The sequence below is a fragment of the Anabas testudineus genome, chromosome 21 (genome assembly GCF_900324465.2).
Source record: "Anabas testudineus chromosome 21, fAnaTes1.2, whole genome shotgun sequence".
Lineage (NCBI taxonomy): Eukaryota > Metazoa > Chordata > Actinopteri > Anabantiformes > Anabantidae > Anabas > Anabas testudineus.
Window position 1 is genome coordinate 6,984,940 of NC_046629.1, and position 17,812 is coordinate 7,002,751.

Genomic DNA, 17,812 nt, shown 5'->3' on the forward strand with positions numbered 1-17,812 from the left:
TTCAAGGAGCAGCAACTGTTTCAATGCTTGTTTGTTTAAGCCATTAATGACAGAAAACACATTCTCAGCTGGAGCGTTACAATAAACACACGGCAATAAATAAATCATTTTCTTCTTTCCTGAACAAACAAACAGTAAGAAATTAGCATATTGTATCTTTAAGTTTTGACTTAAAGGACCCTAATCTGGTTGAAATAAATGAAGGAGCAGGACCATACCTCACTAGCACTGATCTATTTAACTATCAACCCTCCTTCCCTCTCATCCTTTCATTCTCCTAGAACTAGCTCTCATTACCTATATCTACCTTCATCCAATCAACTAGCAGAACAATCGTCTCATCCTCACTCCCATCACTCATTAACTATCATTACCTTCTCCCTCTCATTAAATCTTTAAACTCACATTGTCACATTGTCCTTGTTAGTGAAGTGACGCATGTTTTGTACATCTAGCCATCGACGGTATCCTTAGTGCAAGTTCACATGTTGACTGTCTCTTCAGACAAACGCCAGATACTGCTGTTCTAGGAAATGCTATAAAACACTAACTGAAGACACATCAGGTGAGAGGAGTAGTGCTGTGAAGAGCGGTGCTGTGCTCTACGTGAACACTTCCAAAGTGTAGTATTTCCTGGGTATGCTTAAAGATGCAGGAATTGCACGTCCCCATCATGTCCACTTCTGGTCAGAAATACTTTCCTAAACTTCACACTGTACCTGCAAATATAGGTCAACAATCAAATAATGAGTTGTGAGTTGTAACCTCAAGACAGAACAGTCACACATACTTCAAACCAAACTGAGGTTAGTGGGTTTTCACTCTCATAATATTTGGACCCAAATTAAGTTGTGTATTTGTCAGTACAGCTGGACTATTTAAATATTTTTACATGACATACTCATGTTTTCAAGCACACTATCATGGATGAATTGCACTTTGTGTTAATGTTAATGCCTGAGTATGCTTCACAATGCTGATGTTAGCAGGTTTTAGATCTTGTTTTAATTCAGAACAGTTCAGAGGTTTGTAAGAAGACATCAGGATCTGGATGTACATGACAAATTAAGGCCATTTAGCGTTTCAGACTGCAAATGACACATCAGCACTTCTGATACATTCCACACATGAATGATAGTATAAAACTATTGAGGCCCATGTCTGGTATTGTTTCCCAATTAGCCAGAAAGGCAGTCATTTCTGCAGAGACTGTTGCCAACATCTGAAACAACAGCCAGTGTATTTAGCAATTAGCCACAGTGTGGCCCGGTGGGAGTGGGAGTGTCCTGGCAGAGAGAGAAAACATCAGGGATGAGCCTGGAGACGGAGCAGGGCAGAGACAACTAATTTCCCTCAGGAGGACTCGTACGCACACACGAGCACAAATGCATGAATTTAAAATGTATACACATATACAGACATATGCACACAGACATGCATTCAGGCACAAACACACACACACACACCACCTCTTTCTGTCTTTGATAGAATCCCAGGGGAGCCGAGGGTTGTGGCCTCTAGCTGCAAACCAAGTGTTGACCAGTGTGCTGTGTTCTCACTGTGTCATGTATCTCTTGTCTAATGAGGAGGTGCCAGTCCCACCAGTTAATTTACCAGAAGACAATCGCACACTGACTCGCACTGACATTTATAGGCAATTAGGACCTGCCTGAGAAAAATGTGTGTGTCTGCGCGCATCTGTGTGTGTGTGTGTGTGTGTGTGTGTGGCGAGTACAGCAGCAAGGACGACATTTTTATCAGTTCAAAACTGACAGAACAGCCCTAGAGCTAATTTTGTTTGCATGCAGATAATGGAGAGACATTATTTTAATTGCATCCTGACTTGTAGACATTCAGTTCTGTGTATTTTACAAGGTTCGTATCTAAGCAGACATGTTTACACACAAAGATACACTGAGACTATTTAATTTTGACTATTTGCTTGTGTATAAAAGTAGTTTCATTTCTTTGGTCATATGCAACTTGTTCCTTTTAAGGAATGACTAGAATCTGAATATGAAAGGTGAGGACTTCCAAATGTACCTTAATAATAATAATAATAATAATAATTAATAGTATTAATTCAGAAAAAAAGGAAAACATGAACATTTGTAGTAATAGAATAGTGCGTAATGTTTCTCAAATTAATATGTGAATAAAAAAATTCCATATTTCTACGTGAAGTTTGGGTGGTGCTGCTGTAATTACACAGTCCTGTTGGACTCTCTTCTGCAAAAGTGCTGACTCGATATAAACTGAATAAGAAAATCTTGCAGGTGTTTAAGGTACAAAATTGATTAAAGCATCCATCAATAGCTTTAAAAGTCTGGTGGTAACAGTGGCGTTTGCTTCTACATGACACAGTTACATTCTTGCTTCTCTGAAACATGTCGATGAACTCGTGAGGATGAAATCATCAAGTGTTGTGGAGTTTCAGTCCTCAAATGAACTCATAGAATCTCTTACAAGTAGTCCAAGGTCACCAAGCGGCGCTGAACGGTGTAGAAGCGATCGCCTGGACGATCAAATGTGATGTAATGCTGCTTGCATCACACTGTATCTCCCCCAGCTGATGACAGTCAGGCCTGTTTCCCCTGCCAGCACATCCCAGCTGCTATGAGGCAATGTAGTCTGCCAGGCACAATACGGCGTGTCAGCCCTCCACAATGGGGGACTTGTGTTCCCTGGATGGCATCATTGTCACCGTTTTTTTTTTTTTTTCTTTCTCCTTCTTTTTGGAGGGAGGTCTTTGTGGGTTGTTGTTGTTGTTGTTGTTGTTTTAGCTACATGTCTCCCAAGGTTATTAATCCTTGCATTGTTGGCTGGGAGACAATAGATGCGGTGCGTGATGATGCATGGCTCATACACAGACTACAGTAGATGTGGGTCATGGGAAGAAGAAGAGCTACGATGGATTGCAGAGAATCTGTGCTTTGGGTGTCACATTGTCATTAGAATCAAACACAATGCACCAAGTTTACTCTAAAAGTAAAACAGAGACGAGCTGGACGTGAAGTGAGACCAACCTTGGAAAGAAGAAATTAAACAAACCTCCTGTTGCAAATGAAAAGTTAAATTTAATTAGACATAACCCTCTTAATTCAGAGAATGACATAGTTTACAAAGTTGAAATATATTGCTTTCTCTCTTTATACAAGTAAGACTTTTGATAAGTTGTGCCCTAACGAGGCTGTGATTTCTGCCTCGCAGTGTCAGCCTGTTGTACAGTGTAATTATGTGTGTTGATACTCCTCAGAGTCGTCCAACCATTCGGATAACACGCCTGTCCGCTAAATAAGCAGGTGCCTTCTTAATGACACTGGTGATCGCTTCAGGCCTTAATGTTTGCAGAGTCTTTTCTCCTAAATAAATCATTAAAACCTGAGAGAAATATTCCCAGAAGTGTGAACCTCAGGTCTTTGTAGGATACAGACGTACTGTAGCACTGTCTCCTGTCTCCTGTCTCTGTAATGAAGCCAACTGACTCCTCCTTCCTTTATAATTACTTCAGGTGCAAGAGGGCTTCAAATGTAAACATATGTCATTGTGGGACATAAAGACCAGTGCTCCAGTCTCTATTTTGCCTGTTCAGTCTTTATTTTAACACAGCACATTATTCTCTGAGTTGATAAAAGCTCCACTCAAGTTTCAGACATGGTGACACAGACCTGAGACCTGCAGCACTACACGTGTCCAAGATCAGGGACCTATGTGATCTGTGAAGACCCCCGATGAAGTCTGTCAGTCTCACCCGTGTGTTGTCACAAAGTAAGTCTTGCTTCCCCCCTCCTCCCATCCACAGTATATGCCTGATGTAGAGTTAAAGTCATAATCCCCCCCCCCTCGTCTCACCAGGTCCCTTGAGCTTCGCCCATCCTCATTAGCGGGTATTTTTCCCATGTTTGTTAATTGTGTCCTGCTTTTTGCAACACCTGCCCCTCCCCCAACCTCTCCCTCTCTTTCTCTCCCCTGCTCATCTGTGCACTCTAACAGCCACTAATTGTCATCATAAGGATGTGTTCACTGTCACAACTGGAGAACAGACTGTGGACCGACAGTGTGCAGCCTGGCTCCTCCGGCCCCTGGAGGCCTCTGCACTGGTGTCTGGGGCCCAGGGGGCCTTGGCAGGCAGGTAAGCTCCCTCTGCAAGTGTAGCTAATGAAGATAGGATGAGAATTTCACCTGGCTGAGAGGCTTAGTGAACTCAACAAGGGCGAACTGGGAATTAACTGTAAATTAGAGGAAGGATGGACAGACAGTCGCTCCTTAACAACACAAATCTACAGTAACAGAACTTAAAAGAACAATAACAGTGATGATTTTATGACTTTATGTGATATTCCTCAAGCTATTCACTTTTCCTTCCTCTCATCTTTGTATATTTAGGATAAGTTTAGTTTTTTAGTTTTTAGTTTGCATCACTTAAATTCTCTGCAATCACATTTCTGCACATCTAATTTTACATTTCTTTGTGATCACATATCACATTTATCGCTATATTTAAAACTTGTAAAGTCAAGAATTGGCACAAATTCAACCAAACTCTCTATTAGTCATAACACAACTTTTTTTTTTTCAAATAGCCAGAAACTTTCCACCAAACAAACAGAAATATTGTAAAAAAAAATACCAGTTTAGTCACAAAACTTCACGAACGACTTCAGTGAATAAGTGCATTTACTGCAGATTGGTGTTTGTATGTACATGTACATGTTAGTGTATGAATGCATGTTCATGTGCAAGTGGGAATTTGTGCTTTGTGGCATGTGTGCCCTCAGCATGGGGCAGTGGTGGGCCCCGTACCGGCCAGCTGGAGGCTCAATCTGTTGAGGGGGTCCACTGCTCAGTGGTGGGAGGTTGGACGGGCCCACAACGACGCCCCGACCATTTGCCCTGGTCTTCTCTCTGGCCAGGATGTACAGCTTGGCAGGCCCAGCCAGGGACTGACAGCTCTGCAGAACCCAATCCACAAGACACTGAGGAGGATGAGGAGAAAGAGGAGGGGCAGGAAGGTTAGACATGCAGGTGAGGAGAGAGGTGATAATAAGGGATGTGGAGGCGGTGGCAACTTAAGTGAGGGAGGGGAAGGAGGGGGTAGAGCGCTCACAGCAAGGCAGCAAATACAGCAGCAGAGACCAGGCACACTGCCAAGAGCAGGGAGAAGCAGTTTGAGGTGGACAGTAAGGCCGAGAAAAAGTTTAGAGACGGATAAAAGAGGGAAGAGTAAAAAGGGGAGGAGAGGAAAAGAAAGTAGGGTGAACGTCATCATCCAAAAAAAAAAACAAGTTTATGATGCCAAAAGTGTTGTGAAGTTTACAAATGACTTTCATTAACTTTAAAGTATAGAGGAAAACAGTTTTACACAGTGCACATCTGGTTTTAACACGACAGGACTATATTCAGTAACTGTTATTGATCGTCTGGTGTTTATCCAGCGTCTCAGTGTCTCAGTGGTCATGTCACAGTTCAGCCATAGGTAGCAGGGATTAGTCCACATGCAGCTGCACACAGTAAAAAAAAATACAAAACACAAATAGCACTGGGAGCTGGACTAGCTTTCTGTTTTTGATGAAGATCATTTAAATCAGCAGTTTGTTGTTTTCAGTTTCTTTGACATATTAATTGACAACTTCTTTTGAATCACAGGAACCATTATTTAGATTGTTTTCCTGAGCTTTAGTCACATCATTTGGTTGTGTTTGTGTGTTTATCCTCTCCATGAGTCTTTACCAGACTGGCTTTCTCTGACAGTTTGAGGCAGAGCACCGGGTTACTTCTGGGGGGAGTGTTCTTAGCGGTCACCAGTGTACAGAGGGGATGTTAGCTGGCACCATCTGGACATGAGATCTAACGTCTATCTGGCACAGTCTTGGCCAATGTCCATACCTGCTTGTTCATAACACACACACAAACACATACTGGGGGTCAAGCTATCCTAAATGACAGGTTGAGAACAGATGTCCGTCAACCCTCCCAGTCCAGTTAATTAAGCAGCATCACAAATGGCAGGAAGACAGCTACCATACACACACACGCGCACACACACATACTGTACATACCTACTGCCGGACAGTCCAATGTCCTTGTGTGTTGTAGTTATAGTTATAGTTGTAGTTATAGTTATAGTTATGCATTCATTATTGACAGATAGACAGATTTAAGAGTCTTGTCTGCTTGTTAAGGTTTAGACTACATATTTTAATACAGTTGCAAACTTAGGGATTTTATTTTCAGTGGAAGTAAGACTGGGTTATGTTAATTCATGTTATTCTCATTAGATACATTACTGAGATTTGTTGCATGTGTTTTGTTGTGTTGGCATCATATACGAGCTGCTGAAGGGCCTCAGTGTTTCTCCTTCCATTGTCATCCCTGCAGGCAGTGGGGTGAAGTAAGGGATTGTGTGGCCCACTGAAGCGTGCTGTTATCAGAGACTTTAGCCTCAGTCATGAAGCTGACATCACCGCATTGCCTCAGTTTAGAGCTGCGTGATGCGCAGCAGGACGGGAGGGAGAACCCCAAGTTTCACTGCCATGCTTGTATCTTTCTCTGCTGGTCCAACCTCTCCCATCCTTACAAGGTGGACCTTAAATGTCTCCCGGCTCTACAACAGCAATCACACGCTAGAAAGTTAAATCATAAGCATTTTGCAGAAACATGCAAAGAACATTTTAGCTGTCTATGATCGGCTTGGCAAGCTACAGATTAGATTACAAATGTTGTGTGCAGAATGGACATTTTAAATGTCAGTCTCAGCGTGCGACTCATGATGATAACACACCCGCACTGATTTAACTGTGTTCCTCTGCTAGAAAGAAACAAGGCACAGAGGTAAAAAAGTCCAAGGTTTTACCATCACAACATTCATGAGAATCCACCTGGTTCCTGAAGTGGAACTCTTATGCCCTCTAATGGTGAAAATCCAGAACTTGTGCTTGTTCTGCCATTTTTAAAAAGGTCTCTTATGTCCCCTTCACTCCAAAAGGAAATGGATAAAAAGAGTTGTGTTATAGCTAATTTTATTGTTATTTCTAAACAACACTGTAAGAGTGATGAGATTAAGTTGCCAATAGTAAGAAAACAAATATTTTATACATCATAGGGAAATGTTGGTGGAAAGCTGCACACACATGATGGCAGTATGGTGACTTATCCAATGAGACCATTGATTTTGCTTCTTAGAATATGCATTTGTGTATTCTTGTTCTTTTTATAGAAGGTTGTATGTTGTCAAACTAGTTCACCCTGTAGACATTCGTGAAGTTATTTAAGCAATTTAGTAATCAAGTAACAAGTAACAAGTAACAGTCCACATTCTTTGCAGGTTAGAAACAGCACTGTAAAAATCCTTGCTAGACAAAGAAGACACGGTGTTGTATGTTGTCTCTCCTCTTTATTCATATCAACATGGTACAAAATGAATCAAAGAAAAACATGCAATACCCTTCTTAGAAGCACACTTTACATAGAGGACCAGTGAGCGTAATTATGAAAAGTAGGAACCCCTCAAAAATGAAATAAAACAGAAGGGTTTTTGAGGTAAGACACGTCATTGTCTGTAAGCATGACCTTTTATTACAGGGCCTCCTGCACGATGTTGCTGGTGCTGTTGTTTTTCCATGTTTCATTGTGTGCAATGTGACATTCAGCTCAATCCGTTCAGTTCTGTCAAGTAAGCCTCTTAGTGATCACAGCCAAACAGCTCCAGTGATACCTTGTGCTCCTCAGGCAGGGCCTTGCTAGCCACAAACGCCATGGTGCTGGCAAAGTGGTAGAAGTGGTTGCCCACAATCACTTTAACTCCTCCAGGGCCACACATTGCAGCATCAATCTTCTTGAAGACAGAAACTGGGCGCTTGTTGGTGGCAGCACGAGGGGTGACCTTCAATTCCACATCATAGATGTCGTGACCTGGAGGACAGCAGGCAGCGAGAGATGTAAATGGATACAGTGACTGATTGCTAAGTGTGGAAAGCACAGTCTTTGTGAGAGAGTTTTGAGTTGAGTGCTAGTTCAGCTGAGGCTGAGCAGAATACTTGGTAAGTATTTGATTGTTTCATAACATCACTAAATGTTTTGCAGTTTTCGCAGCCTCATGGTGGCACTAGAGTCAAGTCCGGTATGAAAAACTAGGACGCATGGTGTTGAAACTGTGCAAAACTTGATGCTAAGCCATGATATTAGACTAGACTTTGGGATATTACACAAGATACGTGAAACATTTGACCTTGTGGTGCTGAAAAAAGGTCAGGATATCATCGAATATGTGATATTTCAGACAGTGGTGGACCAACATACATGGAGCCATGTAACTCAACCTTGCTTGAACTTTTAATGAGGACATTGGCGTCTAATTAGCTGCTCTTACTGGGTCTGTTTTGTGTCTGTTCTTTGATAAAAGTGCCTCTGACCATCTGAACTGTTTTAATATTCTACAATAAGCCTTGTTTAGACATTCGAACATACTGTGTATACATACTGTGCAATGTCTTTACCTTTGAGGACGTGAGCGATGTGATGATCCTCGCAGACAAATGCGGCAGTAATGGGACCATCAAGGCCCAGGTCCTCCTTCACAGACTTGGGGTAACCTGCCACGAGGGTGTGTGGCTCACCAGTTTTGTAAACGTATACTTGGTTGTCCTGAGGAGAAAATAAATACATTTTAGTTTTCTCTTGAGAAAAGGGATCAATGTGTGTGTGTGCACTTGCTTTTGCACCTTACCTTGATCATGTGAAGGTGACCATCATAAGAGAAAACGGCGTCAACCTCACTGTGCAGCTCCTTGAAGTCGCTTTCAATGGTATCAACCGTCAGTGTGTCATTGGCGTCTTTACGGAGGAAATGATGACCTGCAAAAAACAATGAAACGGCTTAGAGATGTGACAGAGCGGGCAAAATTAACAAATGAATATGTAGTCTGCTGTCAGATCTCACTTCTGAAGGCATAAATGTTTCCAGCGTCGTCAGATGTGATGGCATCCAGGTGAACACGGCTGCAACGCTCTCTCTCCACGTGGTCGCTGTCTTCACCTGCACAACCAAAGCGTGTTCAATTTATCTATTTTCCTCAATCTTTTGATTGAGGAATCACTGACAGTGACACCGTTTATTTTTATTCCCACTTACTAAACTTGGAGCATCTCATGAAGTAGTCACGTGCCTCTTTGGGGTATTTGCCGTGCACCTCCCCAGTCTTTGGGTCAAACTTGGAAAACGAGTGTCCGTGGAAGCAGTAATAATGCTCCATAAAGCGGAAAGCAGAGGTGCAGTTTGGCATGTTCTTGAACTCTTTCTCGGTTACCTCTTTGGTTTTGACATTGTAGTGGTAGATGTCGTTTCCTACAGAACAAGAAAAATACACGGTGTTAGAGTTTGACCTGAACCTTTTTTTCTTTTATCTCTCAGCCTGGAAAAGGTAAGAAAATACAAAATACACTAACCCTTGAAGAAGATGACAGAGTCTTCATCACATTCTGGGTTGGGACACTCCACAGCAGCATCAAGGTGGTCGGGGATTTTAGGGAAGACTTCAGAGATGAGCTTGGGGTAGCCTACCTCCAGCTTGTGCTTATAATAGCTGAATACGTGGTTGTCCTGCATCAAAAGACCAAGTACCAGATTAAATGGTGTGGTGTAGTGTAGTGTAATGTGCTCTGCTACATAACGGTTAACCTCCTGCTTTCACCACCAGCAACACCTAAAAACTAAGTGAATACATGAATAGAGTGCAGCATACCAAGAAGAAGAAGATGCGGTCGTGATGAGTGGGTTCATCCTCATAGTGCATGAGGAAAGCAGCATCTACATGGCCCAGGTGGTGATGGTCATCCAGCTCAGCAAAGGTTTTATTAGCAAGCTCCGCTTTGCCATGGAAGCCCTTGAAAATATAGTCACCTGGTAGGAAATACAGAACACACAAGTTCAGACAACACAAAAAGTTCTGCTTTATTTAAATTTCATGCAGTAACACCAGAATGTCACATGGTTTCACAACAAGCATGACTTAGTTATCTTAATCTAACCCACAACTCCACAAAATCTGTGAACTTACCCTTGAAAAAGTATGGGATGCCTTCCTCATTCACTGTTGCAGCATCCATCTCAATGCCCCTGCAACGGTCAGGGCCACCTGCAGGTGCAAGTCACGAAAAAGTGAAAAGAAAGTTTTATATAAAAACATTTATGAAGACAAATCTTTCACTGGTGTCAACATGAATGCTTTACATTAACTCACCGTGTGCATGGTCATGACCGTGTGCATGGTCATGATCATGTGCATGGTCATGATCATGTCCATGATCCGGGTGCTTGGATGAACCATGTCCTTGTCCAGGTTCATGGTGGCTGGATGAACAGAATGGAACAAAATAATTATTCTCTTTTCAGTTTTAGCAGTATAACATGTTTGTTTACATAGAAAAGCTACGGCGGCAATGTTTGAACATCTAAAGACTGAATAACTGACAAACTCTTGATCTCTCGTGCGTTATTTTACACTTTATCCAACATTTGACAGAATCTAAATGAAAGTCTTGTGGGTTTAAAATAAATTTGAACTGATGGAGCTTCCACTGTATCAAACAGACATTACAATACATTTGAATTTTGTAGCTATTTACTGAAAATGACCAGAGTAGGCAGTAGTATTTTCATCATTCTTATTGTTTATTATGCAGTTTTTCTTCCTTTGAGGCAGCTGTTACTTTCCATATATTAAGTACTGTAAGAAACTTTAGAAGCCTTGAAGGCAACAATAATACAACTGAAGTTTTAAGTCTGCAGCAGCTGCCTACAAGGGAAAAAAGCTACTTTTAAACATTTAAAATGTTCTTTTTTTTTTCTGTTGTCCCTCTAGGTAAAGCGTAAGACTACTTACTCAGCCCATGACAGAGACAGGGCCAGGCAGAGACACAGGATGTGGGCGAGCAGCTTCATGGTGAGCAGTCCTCTAGACCAGGAGAGACTGGGCAAAAGGTACCTTGTCTGCTGCTGCAACAGGTATTTATATTGTAGCTCAGTTTACGTGATCCGTGTCACGTTGGGCACCAAAGAAGGAGTGGACAATGTGCAGACGCACTAGGTAAATCAAAGACGCCTACGATGTTTGGCGATGTTTTCCCCAGAGCTTTGCCCCAGAGAGCTCTACCCCAGTCATTCCACTGCTCAGAGCAGCTACCAGGAAAGTGAGTCGCGGGGCAGAAGAGATTCATAGAATTGAGAAGGCTCTCTTTTCACCATGAAAATCCAATCAATAGATGTGTATCTTGTGCCCCTCACATGACACTTTCTGCTAATGCATGAATACCTGTATATATTTTTATTTGTCACATTCAAACTGAAGCACTTAGCTCAAGATACAGCAGCTTCTTTATGCAGCACTGGTTGTGAACTTCTGAATTTCTTCTGCAGTTTATTGAAGTGGCATCATTCAAACTGTCTTTTTTACACAAGTAATACAAAGTAGGCATTATTTTTTAAATTTTTATTATCTATTTTATTACTATTACCATAATCTGTATCAAAAACTATTCCAGAACGTTCCAGATGTTGGTCAATCAAAGCTGGATCTGTACCACGGACCTGGTCCAACTCCGAAAGATAACTAACCCAGTGAACCGACAAAAATAAATAAAAACTGCTGACCACTGCACTTAATAATCCTCGAAGCAAGTCTTGTATAATGTTTGTATGGTGAACATTAACAGAGAATAGTGGGTTTCACTGTAAAACTTAGCAGAGAAATTAAAGGTTCGCCTCTTTGTATGGCATGAATTCATGCTGGCTGCAGTTCATTAATAGTTCTTGGTATACAGGATCCAGTGGAAGTACAAATAAATAAACTATTAAAAGCGTCATAAACATAGAAGAAATTACAGATTGTATAGAGATGAAAAGAAGCTTCACATCACTCAACAACAGTTCTTATGAGGTTGTGATGCTCAACTTCATGTTACTGTGTTTATGAATGCTAATCGTGTTAGCATTGTCAATATTATCAAGAACATTCCAGAAAGAGTAAAATCAGAATTAAGCCAATACAGCTAAGAAATAGCACCTGACTGCAGATCTGCTTTTTTAGCTCGTAGTTTTGACTCCATTCAGTTTCTTCTTACACTCTTGGTTTCCAGCTCCAATAAACTCAATGTACACTGCAAACAGAAGGTGAACACGTGCAAGAGCTGCATTAAACTAAAGGCGCATACAATTAAACAAACAGTGTGTCACTGTACAAAGTGCAGTATGTAAAGCTAAATTAAAAATAAGATTATGAATGGACTTCTAAGAACACAATGATTTGTTTCATGATATTCAAAGTACTGAAATGTTTATTTTAAATAAAAAACTCTGGATAATGAACTGACACCTCTGACTGTTTTCATAGCAGCAACTACTCATGACAGACCTCAGTGTGTCTATACAGAATAAAAGATGCTGTTTCAATTAAGAACTTCTGCATTTGAATGTCCTTTAAAAGTCCGATTTGTTTTCATTTGGCAGAAATGGGTTTGGTTATGGAGATGTATACATTTTAGAACCTGCATAAAGGACATGAAGCGCTTCATTTCTTGCTCAGCAGACCGATGAAAATATTATTATGTTTATCATAAAAACATTGTTTGTGTCTCAGTCAGTCTGAATCTGCAGCGATGCGGTTTAGCAGGTTTCTTTCTGGAATTAAAACGACTCTTCTTTCTGTTTATCTGTTTCTCCACCTTTCTCCTTTCTCCTCCCATCCACGTCTGAACCCCCTCCCATGTGCCATGTGTTTCCCAGTCCACCTTTGTTTTCTTCCACCACCTTTTCCCCCTCACTCCTCCCCTCCATCAACCTCTGTCTGCAGGTGCATTTCTATACCTTTTTGTTAAAAAAGAGTTCCCTTGTATTAGACTGGGCTCCGTAAACTCCTCTCTTCTCTACATAAAATCATTAAAACATATACATAATAAATTATATTCTAACATTTTACCAACTCAGACATTTGATTTAATTTTTTTAATTCAAAGTGATTACCAGTGATTACAGACAGCCGCGCCGAGACAGAAATAACTATACAAACATTCAGTGAGCCATGTTGAGCAATGACTGTGTTTAGAGATCTGTACACAGGAGTAATCAGTGTGTTGACTGGGGCCTGGGGCCTCAACCTTGACTGAGGTATACGATACTCCAAGAGAGGCACGTTGTGCACGTACTGACTAGCAAAGGTTTGAAAGTGCACCTTCAATAAACTGCAACACTTTATTTTACTTTCTTCCATGTTAATATTTGCAATGTCATTGCAGGACAGAGGCTGTATTTTAACAGAGTTGATTTGTTTTATTCTTTAATATTAAACATAAATATAAACAAATAAAATAAAATAACAAGTTTATTCTTTACGATCACTGTCACATTTAGTGTATACCCTCTGCAGATGCAGGCTTGAAGTTTTTTATTTCTTGTGAACATAGTTTTGCTTTGTTTTTGCAAACTGAGCAGGATCTTCTTGAACTGAATACACTGTTTACTGTAGTGAAAATCCATCATCATCTATATCATAGTTCAGTAAACTAATTTAGCCTGTGTGTCAGACTGTTGGTTCTAACTCCTGCCACCATTAATACTGAATCATGACTGTCACTGTTCAGCAGAAATTAACCTTTCAGCTGGGGTGAGTTCTCCTCACCCCGAGTCGTGGAGCTGAGGGTCACTGGTGGCTCTAAATTGCCCGTATATGTGACAGTGTGTGGTTGTCAGTCTTTATGAGGTCTATGATATATGACTATTATCCTCCAAGCTTATCCTAATGTGTAGAGGTGCTGTAAAATCGTGGTCAGGATACAGCCATCCCAAAAACCACTCCTCCTGATCTCAAAGTTAGGAGACAGCTGACAGGTTTGTCAGTATCTTCTGCTTTGACAAAAGGCTGGTTCAGGCCCATGTGGCTGCTGAATTCTGGATCCTAACATTGATTCTCTGTAAAATTCTAACTCTCTGACATTTGCATGAAAACTTAAATTGAAGTTAAGACTTTGGATTAAGTTAAATTTCACTAAAGTCCTGTGTGGTGATGTACAGCATGGTAGGAACTGACTGATCATCAGATCGGAACTATGTTTTTATATTTCACAGCTAATTTAAAATGATGTTTATAACAAAAACATCTAAAGATTATTTAATTATTAAAAAAATTATTCAGTACATGGAAATAAGCCTGTAAAAAATGTTTTTCCCTGCAGATGAACTCTCAATCTACTTCTTAATCTCAGTTTCTCTTTCTCACACCCACACAGGGTTATGAGATCATAGCTCGTAATTTATGGAAGATCATTATCAACTGAAGTGTTGAGGCAGAGAAAATCAATCTGCACACAGTGCTCCCGGGGGCCGTTTCGTAGCAGCTGAACAAGTTTCGAGCGCGAGCACAGATACAGCATCCTGAGTGCAACCGCATACAGTCGTGTCTCCACAAGACAACAAACCGAGTGTTTGAAAGTTGACAGTCCTCAGATTGTGATTAATTGACTCTGGGGTCACTCTTTTTTCTTTTAAATAATTAAATTCTACACGTTTTCTTATTTGATCACAACAAGAACAGATTGGGTGCCAGGCCATTAAGGGGCTGAACGCTAGTTTGCAGTTTTGGTTTTGGAAAGGACAGAAAAGTAGTTCAACACGTTAAGAAATGTTAAAGCTGACAGGTCTGTTGTGCCTAGAGACAGTTGCTAAACTATGATTGGACAATCCGTGTTTGGGGAGGGGTTCTGCATACTGTCCAGTGTCTACAGCTCTTCCTGCAGCTCTGCAGTTACCTCAGCATCACCTGCCTGCACACCTGCCCTCTATTCCCCAGTCAGCTTCCCAGTCTATGAGCAGGCCCCTCAGCAATATGCACACATTTTCCAGATTGGCTGCTGTGTTCAGCTCCACTTTAGCTGCACGCATGCACTAATTTGGGGTTTTGGATTTATTTATTGCCTTCTCTGACCACACATTGAATCTTTTTCTGAATCAAGACAAAGTAAATTGCCTTTTTTTTAATACCTAAGCTACTTTGTGATTGTATTTGTGTGCCTCTAAGCTGGATATATTCTCATGCCGATTTGTGTAGTAAGTGACAATTTTCATAGCCTGTTTATGTTTTCTTCTATTGAATATTTATGGTTGTGCAGTATTTTTTTTATCTTTATATGATCGTATCTTTTTTTATTATACAGAGGATTTTCTGGAAAGCAGCACACATTATTTCTGGTGCCTCATAATCTCTTTTTATCTGATTGTTCTTTTGATTCTGAACTCTCATTCCTGCATTTTTAATAGTTTGGTTGGTAATGTGGTTCTAAATAATATCATTGAATTTTATTTTGGCTCTAAATGTACACAACACTTCATTTAGGGTTAAGTTCTTAATCAGATGAGGTATCACGTGCCGTCTTACATCACTTTTTATTCCATGTGTTGAAATAAATTTGACATGAAATGTGTCTCTTTGCATTTCTTCCTGAGTGGTTCAAGCTCTTTGGATCATTTGTGTTGTGTGTGAAGTGCTATTTAAATAAAGAGCAGGTACATTAAGTATCTGATAACGGTTATTACGTAAAAAGTAAATGCACTATATTTATTTTGCACTATTCAAACCAGTCATTTCAAAATTCTTGGAGAAAAGTAAAACCAAATATTTTGGAAATTATAAAGGACGGTGCACAAGTCATCACATGCACAACTGTAGGATCCCAAAAAGGCATCTCTTACCCGTTGGAAAACATGTTAGAATATTTACAATATCACTCAGACATAATAACAATCATTCAGTATCTCTTTGTGTAACTTGTGAGTTATGATCTCCAGTAATATCTTGAAGCATATTTGTGATATTTCTGTCTGCAGCTCTGAACTCGGTTGAACTCGGATTAATGGCCTTCATTGCTGCTGACATTCATGAGCAAACGAATAACATGAATAACAAGGGTTATCTTTGTCAGTGTGTACAATGCAAAGAGACAAGTTCATGTTTATTTTCAAGACTTGTCTATTTAAATACCTTTTTCAATTACTTGCAACACTTGAATCATTTGAATCTTTTTTTTATTTCATTTCATTGACAGCATGCGTCATGCTTGCAGCCACATACTTCTACAGTTTGTTCCCCTCGTTCTTCTTTCTCTTCGTGTTGATTTATTGTGTTTTGTAACATAATTATGCTGCAATTTTATCCAAAAAAGACTCAAACACAGGAGACCATGCTGGTTAAATTAAGTCTAAATTATATGTTAGCAGTACCCAACAGCAGATATAAGGGCAGCAATCAACAAAGAACAGGGCATTTCATGCTGATTTAAGTCATTCAACACAGCAGGTAACAGAAAGTCTGAGCAGGTCCAGTCTAGAAAAGGAACAAAGAAGCTGGCTGTTGGACAGATCTCGTTGTAGTAGTTGGAAGAACACCGAGCTGGACACTGCCGAACGTGCTATGACCTTTTGCAGAAGTTTAAATTCCACCAACACATGCTGCATTGATCATAAACAAGTTATGAAATAATCTGATTGATTGCTACGACCGGTGACACCGTTTGGATTTTCTGCTCCACAGTTCACACTACTCTACTCTGAGAATGACATGAGATGGTAGAAATGATTTCAACATAAACCCAACATGTTACATAATGGCTGGAATGGGTTTTGGAAAGGGACACGTGGTGCAGACAGGTTGTTTGAGATTTCTGAATGTCATGAAAGCTGACAGAAGATACGTTGGTGACAGGAGGATGAACTATTCCTGCAGAATTTCACTTTGAGTCTCTTTTTTTTAACCTAAAAATTTAATACTGAGCAACTTGCAGACTGGAAATGTTGATTCCCAGAAGCGTATGCAGCACAGGGTAACAAACTTTGGGTTATTTATGCAGGAGGTTTTCTCAAACTTTCTCTTAAGGCCTTTGGCTATATTGCTGATACAAGTACATAAAACATACATACATAAAAATGACTAATTTCACATTCAGTCCCACTGTATATGTGGGTCTGACACAGCAGGAATAGCTTGTTGATGTTATTAGCATGGATGGATGGATCAATAGAGCATGTGACTTTGACACGAGACTAATGTTGGGTTCTATTAACCATGACTGCAGTCTTTCATAAACTGGAACCAAGTGCATTTGTGCCTGAACCTGCACAGCGACAGCAGGTGATTAAGTATAGAAGACCCAGAAGAATAATAGAGTTTTGGAAGGTGTTGCAAATACATATTTTGTTGGTTGTGCTGAACAACAAGGAAAACACATCCTTTATGTGACAGCATGTAGTCTTTTCTTTGTAGTAAAGAACATCAGCAACACATTTTAAATGTGTTCTCCCCCTCCTAGATGATACAAAGTGCACGAGAGATGGTGTAAAGAGCTTTCTTCAACAGCTTTCTTTGTCCTATTTTCATGCAGTGAATACAATCAGAAATCAATCTACATCCAGTAGCTCATTTAAAGCCTCAGTCTTAACATATAAGCTTCATTTGGTTGAACATGTTGCTTCTACTAAATTATTTATTCATCTTCAGTGGAACGTATTTGACGAGTGTCATTACCACAAACAACCACTAGATGTCTCTCCAGCAAATATAGTGGAAGACTGACAACAACATGAGAGATGTCCCTGAGAGAAACCAGGGGGGGTGGAGGTGAAAAAACATTTGTTGTAAAGTAAATTTTGTCTATTTAAGAAAAAATACTTTCTGTATTTATTGGTCTGTTGTAAGAGCATGTGAGAATGTGCAGAATTGGTAACAGGGTGAAAAGGTCATTTCTCATTTCACTGTGAGTTCAGCTGCGATCG

The 17,812-nt window shown here is 40.3% G+C and overlaps 1 protein-coding gene across 2 annotated transcripts; it reads right to left on the reverse strand.

Annotated features, from left to right (window-relative positions):
• Positions 1–7,373: 7,373 nt before the first annotated feature.
• hpxa (hemopexin a) lies at positions 7,374–10,998 on the reverse strand. Of its 2 annotated transcripts, XM_026377396.1 has the most exons (10): positions 10,881–10,998; positions 10,239–10,348; positions 10,056–10,133; positions 9,741–9,898; positions 9,445–9,598; positions 9,131–9,343; positions 8,939–9,034; positions 8,726–8,853; positions 8,496–8,643; positions 7,374–7,911 (listed from the first exon to the last, which is right to left on the reverse strand). In XM_026377396.1, exons 1-10 carry the CDS (start codon positions 10,937–10,939, stop codon positions 7,682–7,684), a joined length of 1,374 nt encoding a protein of 457 aa, XP_026233181.1. In that variant the 5' UTR covers positions 10,940–10,998; the 3' UTR covers positions 7,374–7,681. The 2 variants fall into 2 exon arrangements, with proteins under 2 accessions (XP_026233181.1, XP_026233180.1); XM_026377395.1 differs by lacking the exon at positions 7,374–7,911 and having other exon boundaries at positions 8,434–8,643; positions 10,257–10,348.
• Between the last annotated feature and the right edge of the window lie 6,814 nt (positions 10,999–17,812).